The sequence below is a fragment of the Coloeus monedula genome (genome assembly GCF_965178545.1).
Source record: "Coloeus monedula genome assembly, chromosome: 19".
Classification (NCBI taxonomy): Eukaryota; Metazoa; Chordata; class Aves; order Passeriformes; family Corvidae; genus Coloeus; species Coloeus monedula.
The window spans coordinates 663338-673755 of record NC_138799.1 but is presented as its reverse complement, the minus strand read 5'-3'; the positions used below and the strand labels follow the sequence as shown (position 1 = coordinate 673755).

Here is a 10418-nt window from a genome sequence, read left to right as displayed (position 1 = left end):
AACAATAGTGATAACGATAATGATAACGACAACGAGCGCATCCTCGTCAGCACGTTCCCGTTGCCGGGGACCGATCCCCGCGCTGCTCCCGGCGGTGCCCCGGGCCCGGGGCTGCCGAGCGCGGAGCGAGAGGAGCCCCACGAGCGCTGGGGACCAGCCCCGATCCAGTCGCCAACGCCGGGGCGGCTTTGGGGAGGCGCTGAGCACCCCAGGCACCCCTCGGGTCCCGTCCGCTGTCCCGCAGGCTGGGCAGGGCTGGGGACACGCTGGGGTGGGCAGCAGGGACACGTCCCGCTCCTGCCCACGAGGACCCAGTGCCAGCAGTGCCCTGAGGGGCTCGGAGCCGCCCCCCGGCCCCGGCAGCCCCCCGGGGTGGGCTCTGTCCCCCCGGCCCGGCTCTCCGCACACCCGGAGATGCTCCCGCAGCAGCGGCCATCAAACATTCATGGCCTTGGCTGCGCTGCTCAGCCGGAGCCCCACGGCCTCTACATATTTCATTTTTACGCCATTAAAAACGCATGAAGCGACATTTCCTTTCGCCCTGTCCCTAATTCGCTTCCGTCTCCCATCTCCCATCTCCGGAGCGGCTGCCGAAGGTTTCAGAGCTGCGTCGGACTGGCAGGAAGAGGCGTCCGCTGCCCTGGAAAAGGCAAACGAGGATAAGGCGGCTGCCAGGGGCCGGGGAAAGGCAGCGGGAGCCGCTGCTGGCAGAGCTGGGCAAACGGTGGGAGCTGGAGAGAGAAGGAGCGGCCCCTTGGCACCGGGAAGCAGAGCGGGGTGCGGAGAGGGGACCCGCGGGCCCCAGGAGCGGGGCTGGGGCCATCACTGCCCCTTCGGGAGCAGCCTGTGGAGCAGAGCCGCCCATCAGGCGCCCCGGCGGGCTCCGGGGGTGGATAAGGATAAGGAGATAAGGATAAGGATAATTCCCAGTGGGAGACCCCCTCGCCTCCCTCCCACCCGGCACAGCCCCGGGGGTCTTTGCTGACACAGCCCCTCGCCCGCACTCCCTGGGCTCCCAGCTTGCCAGGATCAAAGGCAGGGAGGGGCGCCGGGACAGCCGAGCTGCTCCCAAGGAATCCTGGCACACACGTGGAAGGTGAGGAAGAGGAAAGGGTCCGCAGGGAGACTTGCTGGGAGATGCCCCAGGCCCGCGGTGCCAGCGGATGCTCAGGGATGTGCTGCGGGGCAGACGGGCCTGCGGGCAGGGAGGCCGGTCAGGAGCAACCTGCAGCTGCTCTTATCACAACAGAAACAATGCGACTTTCAAAGGCAAATAAAAATCCTTCCACACGTTTCGGTGCCTATAAAAATGCCCGCTGAGCGCAGCCTGAGCTGAGAGCTCTGCGGCAGCAGCGTCGGCCCGGGCCGCCGGCCTGGGAGCCTCTCCCGGCTGCTGGAGGCTGCTTTTCCTCCAGCTCGGCTCTTCTGCCCGTGAACACAACGCTCGGTTTGGAGGCTAAAATCAATCGATACCAACCATTCCCGGGGGCAGGCTGGGAACGCCGGAGCCCCACGGCCGTGCCCGCAGCAGCCGCAGCCTGAGCTCCGCCGGCAGCCGGGGCCGCATCGCCCCGAATTTCCCCGCGGTTGTGCTGGAGCAGCCGCGGCCCCGGCGCCGGGCAGCGCCCGAGGGCGCCCACGGCGGGGGCAGCCGGGGGTCGCTGCTCCCCGCGGCCCCGGTGTCCGCCTGGCCCCGGCTCCCGGCCCTGCCGCTCCCAGCTCCTCTCCCGGCTCCCCGGGCCCCCCAGCGGGAAGCGGTGCCAGCCCCGCTCGCTGTGCCGGGGGTTCCCTGCTCAAGGACGGGCCACGGCCGGAGCCCCGCAGCAGCTCCTGCCCCGGGCGCTGCGAAGGGAGCGAGCCCCGGGGCGGGAACGTGAAGGTTATCCTCGGGAAAAGAAAGGATTCATTTAGTGCTCGTGCTGCTGTTTGATGGTATCGCAGCCCACGGGGTGTTTACAGCCCCCCCCGCCCGGGCTCGGAGCGGAATTGGGGCAGGAAGGGGCGATGCGGGCGCGGAGCTGCTCCACCCCTCGCTGTATTTACCCCAAACAAAGCCCAGTGCCCTCACCTTAAAAGCGCGGGCAGGTGGCGGGGCCGGAGGGGGCCCGGCAGGGGTGGCCGAGCTGGCACATGCTGCAGGTGGGGCTCAGCCTGCCCCGCTGCCCCGGGGGCGCGGCCGGCGCCTTCCCCATGGCCGAGCCGGCCGCGGGCGAGGACGCGGGCACCGGGCGAGGTGAGTGCGCCGAGCGGGACCCGCCCGTGCCGGGACCCGGCCGGCAGAGCGGAGGGGCTGGGGCAGACCCAAATTCCTGCCCCGAGCCCCCCGGCTCGCCCCGGGGCGGGCAGAGCGGGAGCCTCCATTCAGCACCCGGGGCCGGGGCGCCGGCGGTCGGGCGGGCTCGGGCTGATGCTCCTCGGTACCCGGGCAGGGCAGCACCCTGGGGAGGGGACGAGGTGAATTTGGGGATCGTGGGGTGCAAACAGCCCCTGACTCACCCCCGGTGTTGGTTCTGTGGCCAGGAGCCCCCGTGACCGTGCTCGGGTCAGGCTGTGCCCAGGGCAGGGAGTGGGGCCGAGCAGCCCCGGATCCAACAGCTCCTGCCCTGAGCCAGACTGAGCCCGATCCTGCTGACCTTGGGCAAGCGCCCAACTGAGCTGGAGAGCGAGAGCCGGAGCCGGAGCCAGCCCGGGCGTCAGGACCGTCCCGATGCGCCACCGCGTGCTGTCCCCCCGTGTCCCCTTGGCTCAGCGCGAATCCATCCTTGGCTCCCCCGGCAACTGAGCGCGTCCACGATAAAAACATCCCAGAGTTAATGAGTGCGCTAATTGCCTTTATCCCTGCCCGACAATCTGTGCCCAGCAGAGCTCCCCCACGCGGGGACGGCTCCCGTGTCCCTGCAGGGTTTGGATGGAGCTCTCCGGCAGCCCCGGGGAAATGCCGCTCCCGTCTCTCTAGGAGGAGCTCAGACTCTGCTCTTCCCAGCGCCGGGCTGGCGGCTGCCCGAGCCCCGCCACGGGGCTGTGAGCGGGAGCCTCCCCCGAGGGTCCCCTGCTGTCCCCAGGGGGCTTCTCAGGGGCTCAGCAGCCCCCGCTGCGGTTCCCGGACAGGGTCCCTCCAGTGCACGGGGGCACGTGGGGAACGGGGACCCTCTGCCCCCACAGACCGGCCCCGCACCCCCGGCGAGCCCCTCGGCTGCAGCAGCTTCTGCTCCCTCCTCCTCTGACACCCGAGGGGCCGGAGGGGCCGGGAGACTTCGGCAGGAGGCACAAGAGGAGGGCAAACACCCGAGGGCGGCTTTGCCCGCTCTGCTGGGCTCTGAGCAGCCTGCTCTGGGCTGCCAAACGCGGACAGGACCCTCCTGCCCCGTGCTGTCCTTAGGAGGGGACACGATGGAAATGGTCCCTCTCAGCCTCAGCATCGCTTGGGCCCCCCCTGCCCGTGGGGTCCCTCCTCATCCCTGCAGAGCTGGGCTGGGACAGGGCTGCTCGTCCTCCTCGGAGGTGTGACAATGTCCCACGGTCATCCCCGGGGCACAGGGACCGTGTCCCTGCCCTCTGCACCTCCCTCTCGGCAGGTCACAGGCTGGGAAGTCCGTAGCTTTGGGAGGGGTGAAAAGCCCCTCACAGTGTGAGAAGAAACCCTGACACCCGTTTGGGACCTGGCCCCACACTTCACCAGGGCCCTGGGCCGACGGGAGCGGGAGAGGGCAAAGCCCAGAACCCTTCCCTTTGCAGGGGAGAATAAAGAAATCCAGGACGTGGCCGTGAGACTTCAGAGCGCCCTCAGCCAGGGTGAAACGCTGTTGGTGGGGCGGTGAAAGGTGTTCAATAAAAGGTCTTTGTCCTGCAGAGGCGCCGGGCTCGTGCCCAGTCACCATCGTGGTCACGTCCGAGGCTGACACCTGGGACATCGACACCTCGTCCTGCCTGGGCTGTGGGCAGTTCGTGGATTGGGACAAGATGCCGGAGCCGCAGCAGCCGGCGCAGATCCCGCGGGACGTCCTGAGCAGGCCCCCGAAGGAGCTGAAGAGGCTGGCGAGGGAAGGCTGCTGGGCCGGGAGCCACGCGGGCCGGGCCCGGCTCTACCCCCGGCTCATCCAGCAGGTCTCCTGCCGCCTCGTCACCCCCGACGCGCTCGTGTACAGGGACGTGGCCGGCCGGCTCTTCGGGAAGCCCAGTGTGAGCTCCCACCCTCTGCCCGAGTTCCTGGAGGGCTGCCCCATGCCCACCTACTGCCTCAGCCCGCACGGGGTCACCGCCCTGAAGAAGATCCTCATCTGTGTGGGCGCCCTGTTCCCCGACATCACCCACAGCCCCCTCCTGCCGGCCCTGGCGGCGCTGCTGCTGCACTACAGCGAGGACGAGGCCCAGTGCTTCGAGAGCGTCTCGCGCCTCATCGCCAGCAACGCTCCCCACGCCGGCTACATCGACCAGTCCTTCCTGGCCCACCAGGCCTCCTGCATGACCTTCGGGGACCTGGCCAACAAGCACTGCCCGGCAGCTCACAAGCTCATAGCCGGCGCCGCCGAGAACGTCCTCGAGGTCTACTCGGAGTGGCTGTCGTGGCTCTTTCCCGGGCTGCCCTTCGGCTACGCCGTGCGGGTGCTGGACGTGTTCCTGCTGGAGGGCCAGAAGGTCCTGTACCGCATCGCCCTGGCCCTGCTGAAGCAGTTCCGGCTCTCGGTGACCCCGGCCGGGCTGCAGGGCTCCGACATCAAGGCAGAACTGCAGGCTTTCGTCAGGAACATCGCCGAGCACGTGACCGTCGACAAACTCCTGGAGAGGGCCTTTGGCATCCGGCTGTTCTCCCGCAAGGAGATCTGGCTTCTCCAGATGGCCAACAGGAAGGCGCTGATGGAGAGGGGCATCACCGTGGTGCAGAGAAGGTGAGGAGAGCTCTGCATTCCCTGGCCCTGGGGCTGAGCTGACAAAATGTGAGCCCCCGTGGAGAACACCCGGGGGGAGCTCCAGGCACCTCCCGCAGCTGTGGCTGTGCTGGGCCCTCCCAGCCCCTCGGGGGACCCTGTCAGGGGTCACGGCACAGCCGGAGCCGGGGATGTCGGCAGAGAGCTCGCGGTGCAAAGAGCAGGACAAGCCCCGCTGCAGGGGCTGTGCCCCGAAGAGCAGAGGGGCCCCAGCCCGGCCTGATGTCCCTCCCCTCGCAGGCCGTCCTTCCACCTGGCCGTGGACATGCAGAACTTCAGCTCCAGCACTGTCACGGCGCAGGAGATGCGCCTCATCTGGTCCTGGATCCCCGAGCGCTTCTCCCTCTTCCCCCCGCTGCTGCTCTTCTCCACCTCCGAGCACGGCTGCAGCCTGCAGAGGTGAAGCCTCCGCTGCCCCGCGGGGCCGGGCCGGGCGGGTCGGGCGTGCGGGGAAAGCCGGGCAGGGCTTGGTGCTGGAGACAGCAGCAAACACAGTGACCAGGGCACATCCAGGGGCTGCTGGGGACCCTCCCGGGCTCGATTCAGGGTCCTGAGTGGGGCTTAGGGGAGAGGGCAGAGGCTGGGCCAGATGGCCACCGACACCTGGGCACCGCCCGGGCACACGGGGCCGTGGATGTGCCACGCAGGGATGTCCCCGTGTGCCACACTGTGCCAGGCACGCTGTGAGCGCCCAGGGACAGCCAGCACACCCTGCCCAGGGCTCCAGCTGCCCCCAGCCTGACCCCCGTGTCCATCTCTGCAGGTTCTACACGTGCTGCGAAGGCTACGAACCCACGGTGCTGCTCATCAAAACCACCGAGGGGGAGGTGAGCGTGTCCCAGGCAGGGCTGGGAAGGGGACGGGGTGGGTGGCCCTATTGGCACCTCTTGGAGCAGCCACGGGCTGTGTGGTCCCTGTCCTGCCCTGCCCCGGGTCTGTCCCAGCTCCCAGGACAGAACAAACTGCACCTCTGGCCCCCAGGACACACCTCAGCCGGGGTGCCGGGGCAAACGGGAGTGGGTGAGAGGGAGAGAGGCCCCGAGTGAGACTTTAATTGCAAATACAGACTGACTCATGAATCCTTGCTGAGCAGACTCTCCTCAAGTCAGCAGATGCTTTGCCTGAGCCAGGACTTGCTTTCAGAGCACTAAAGGCAAGGTTCTCTCCCTGACTGCACGAGCAGCCGCACAAGGGAAATGGAGGAGAAATAAGGACAGTTCCTACTGAGGTAACTGCAAAGGCCCCTGAGCCAGGGCTCTTCCCCGGGACTCTGAGTGCCTCACAAGCCCCTAATTTATCTCTCCACTCTTCATCCCACAGTGGAGGAAAATTCTGTGAATTGTTCAGGCCTCCCAAAGATTTACTGACCGACAGTGCTGATGTCCCAGGCCTGACACTTCAGTGGTGTGGAGATAAACACCTGCCACCCCCAGGGCCTCGTGCAGGCAAGGGAAGGTCCCTAGAAAACCTTGTTTGCTACAGGTTTTAGCTCCTGTTATCCCTCGGCTGTGCCAAGGACAGGCAGGAGTTCCCAGCCCTCGGCAGGGCCCCTCCAGCCATGGTCAGGTCAGGGGTGTCCGCAGCAGGGTCAGCTGGGCACTGGGCTGGGTGGGCTCAGTGCAGGGCACCAGGGATGGGCAGTGCAGGATGGAGCTGGCACAGCAGGACTTGGCTCTGATTCCCGGGGGAAGGGGCAGAGCCCCTGCCCTGCTGAGCCCGGGGCCATGCCCGGCGCTCCCGGGGCTGCCTCTGCCCCCGGCCCATCCCCTGACGGCTCCCTGTGCTCTCTCCCAAGGTGTGTGGGGCGTTTCTCTCCTCCGACTGGAGCGAAAGGAAGAAGAGCGGTGCCACATCGGGCTTTTTTGGGACAGGGGAGTGCTTTGTGTTCACTGTAAGTCACGGTTTATGTCTGGCTCTGTCCCTTCACTACTGTCCTGCCAGGACGCCCTGTCCCTTCCCTGCCCCAGGCCCAGACCCGGACGCAGCACTTGGCCCCAGCCCCCTGAGCAGCAGCAGCACCTTCCCGCAGCGGTGGCGAGGTGCCCAGGGACAGGGACAGGGCTCACCGGGTGTGTCCCGCTGCCCAGGTGCGCCCCGAGGCAGAGAGGTACGAGTGGGTGCTCATCAAGAAGCCGGAGCTGGCCAAGGCCGTGCCGCGCTCCCGGCAGCGCTCGCCTTCCCCCGCTCCCGAATCCCGGCTCGGCTCCTCCCGGGACAGCCGCAGCTCCAGCCCCAACCACCTCGCCGTGCCCTCGCCGCAGAGGAGAGGCCGCCTGTCCCCGTTCCTGGCCATCAGGCACTTCCTCCTGCCCTCCAAAACTGCCTCCATGTTCATGTCCGGCTCCCGGGACGGGATCGTTATCGGTAAGGGGGGGATCAGTATCAGTAAGGGGGCTCGCTATCAGTAACAGGGCCCGTTATCAGTAAAAGAGATCGTTATTGGTAAGGGGGGATCGTTATCGGTAAGGGGGGATCGTTATCGGAAAGGGGGGATCGGTATCGGTAAGGGGGGATCGGTATCGGAAAGGGGGGATCGGTATCGGTAAGGGGGGATCAGTATCGGTAAGGGGGGATCAGTATCGGTAAGGGGGGATCGTTATCGGTAAGGGGGAATCGTTATCGGTAAGGGGGGATCAGTATCGGTAAGGGGGGATCAGTATCGGTAAGGGGGGATCGGTATCGGTAAGGGGGGATCGTTATCGGAAAGGGGGGATCGGTATCGGTAAGGGGGGATCGGTATCGGTAAGGGGGAATCGGTATCGGTAAGGGGGAATCGGTATCGGTAAGGGGGGATCGTTATCGGTAAGGGGGGATCGGTATCGGTAAGGGGGGATCAGTATCGGTAAGGGGGGATCAGTATCGGTAAGGGGGCTCGCTATCAGTAACAGGGCCCTTATCGTTAAAGGGATCGGTATCGGTATCGGTAAAGGATCGGTATCGGTAAGGGGGCTCGCTATCAGTAACAGGGCCCTTATCGTTAAAGGGATCGCTATCGGTGACTCCCCAGGGTGGCACCCACCGCCCGCCGCTGCCCCGCTGGAAAGGCCCCGCTCCGGGTTAAACCCCGAGCTGCCTCCAGAGGCACAGAGCTCCCGGGTCGGGATATCGGGTTAAAGGCGGGGGAGGAGAGGACAGCCCCCTCTTCCTGCAGTCCAGGGAGCTCCTTCCGACGCTGCGCTCGCCCTTGCAGGTGGAGGGGGAGGCCAAGCCCTGTCCCTGGACGCCAGCCTGCTCCGGGGACACACGGAGCACTGCGAGACCTTCGACAACCCCCCGCTCTGCCAGGAGAACTTCCAGGTGCAGCTCTTGGAAGTGTGGGGCTTCCAGAGCGCGTAGTTCCCGTGGGGACACCCCTCGTGTGCCGCCCACGGGCACGGGGACCCCTCCCCGCGCTGGCCACCCCCGGCCGGGCTGTGGCCACCTCTGCGGCAGCTCCACTCTCCATCGTCCCCTCTGCGCTCCGATCACATCGGATCAGATCGGATCAGATCAGATCAGCGCTCCCGGTGCCGTGGAGAGAGGGCGAGGCAGTGCCAGGACCGGGACTGCGGGCGCTGCCCCTGGGGACACTCGAGGTCCCCTCCCGCAGTTTAAACCCGGCCCACTGCACCCAGTCTGTGCCAGTTTGGGGTGCTGGAGGGGAGGGCAGCCAGTCTGGAGTTTCTCACACCCTCCTGGCCTGTCTGCAGCGTGGGGCTCAGCAAACCAGCGGCAGCACGGGCAGATCTGTGGGAATTCTGATCCCGGGCAAAACCCAACACCGAGCTCCAAAGCTCACCAGAAACACTCTCAGATCCGCTTCCCCCTGGCCCCAAGCCCAGCACAACCCTCCAAGCATCCACGGAGCTCTGCAGCCTCCGTGGGTATCCAGGACTGCCCGGGATCCACCAGCACCGGGAGAGACTCTTCCCGTCCCTGGCTGGAAGCGCTGCCCGGGGATGGCAAAGCCCTGCCCGGAGTTTGCAGGGCAGCGACAGCCCCGGGGGGACCCCACGTTTGGGGCTGAGCCCTTTGCTCTGTGCTGAGCCCAGGGCGGGCGTGGGGCTGCAGGGCTGGCCACGGAGGAGATTCCCCAATGGGATCACCAGGATGGGCCATTCTAAGGAGGAATGGGAACATTTGGTGTCGCTCTGTGAGACACAGGAGGGGTGGAGGCCACGGGGAACGCTCTGGCTGCAGCAGGAGAACCTCTCCCACCCCAAACACACTTTCCCAGTGGGGTCACCTCCCATCCCACCCGTCCCAGCTCTGCAGCCACTCGGGGCAGGAGCTGTGGCTGCCCCTGGATCCCTGGCAGTGTCCAAGGCCAGGCTGGACACTGGGGCTTGGAGCAGCCTGGGACAGTGGAAGGTGTCCCAAACCATTCCGTGATTCCATGATTTCCATGTGCCCAGTGCTGCCCCTGGTCAGAGCTGTCAGTGTTCACAGCAGTCCCTGCCCGAGCTCTGCCGAGCCTTTGCTGTGCTGAAAGGGACCCTGAAAGGGATTCTTTCTTCCTGCCCCTTATTCCATTGCTGAATAAAGTTCAAAACTCTTGGAGAATTCAAAAAAAATCCAGCACAAAGACACGGTGGGGGAGCAGCAGGGCCGGGAGGCAGAGGAAATGTGTGATAGGGTATAAAGAGATCTGTGTCTTGCTCTCACTTCCCTGCAGAGGGTCAGCACCCCAAACCCTCACCCTACGGCCCCACAGCACCCCAGCCCCTCATCCTGTGTCCCCAGGGCATCCTAACCCCTCACCCTACAGCCCCACAGCACCTCAAACCCTCACCCTACAGCCTCACAGCATCCCAGCCCCTCACGCCGTGGCCCCACAGCAGCCCCGCCCTGCCACCCCTTAACCCATTTCCCTTGACCCAGAGCCTTTACTGAAATCCACGGAAACTTCAGCCCCTGTGTGCTCCAACAGGAGCCAGAATATCCCTCAGCTCATCCCTTCAAGGCATTTCTGCTCCTTGTCCACACAGAAGTGTTCTCAGAGCAGCACAAGGGACCCGCCTGGGTCACTCCTGTTCCCTGAGCAGGACTTGGGGCTCGTCTGGAACACGGAGCTGCCGGTGTTGGCACAAGGAGGGCAGCCCAGGGGTGGCTCGGAACAACGGAGAACTAACGAAGGAACAATCCCATCCTGCAGGTCTGGATCATCTCCCGCCCCCACGAGGAGCGAGGGACAATTGGCCACTGTCCTGTAACACAAATTGCTACAAAAGGCACGTTTCGTGACATTCAGACCTGATTTCCCTGGCGATCTGGGGCGGCTGTGGGTGCCCTTGTCCTTCCTAGTGCTGGGCTCGGCAATTTTAGCGCTTTAAACAAGGGGGGCAGCGCAGGAGGTTCTGCCGTGGTGCAGTTACCTTGTAAGGAAATGCTTCCAAGTGTCCCAAAGCACTCCCTTCTCATTCCAGAACTGATTCCCACAGGGGCTGTCTCCGAGAAAGGAACTCACTGATCGTTTGGGGTGAAGGGAGAGAAGAGACACATGGGGTGGGAGGA

At 65.6% G+C, this 10418-nt stretch overlaps 1 protein-coding gene across 1 annotated transcript; it reads left to right on the top strand.

Annotated features, from left to right (window-relative positions):
* Positions 1–2130: 2130 nt before the first annotated feature.
* On the top strand, positions 2131–8261 carry LOC309580372 (TBC1 domain family member 24-like; the record flags this gene model as incomplete). The annotated part of the gene is made up of 7 exons (XM_082294297.1): positions 2131–2233; positions 3851–4886; positions 5166–5324; positions 5689–5752; positions 6721–6816; positions 7013–7289; positions 8116–8261. 7 exons carry the CDS (start codon positions 2131–2133, stop codon positions 8259–8261), a joined length of 1881 nt encoding a protein of 626 aa, XP_082150423.1.
* Positions 8262–10418: the final 2157 nt, after the last annotated feature.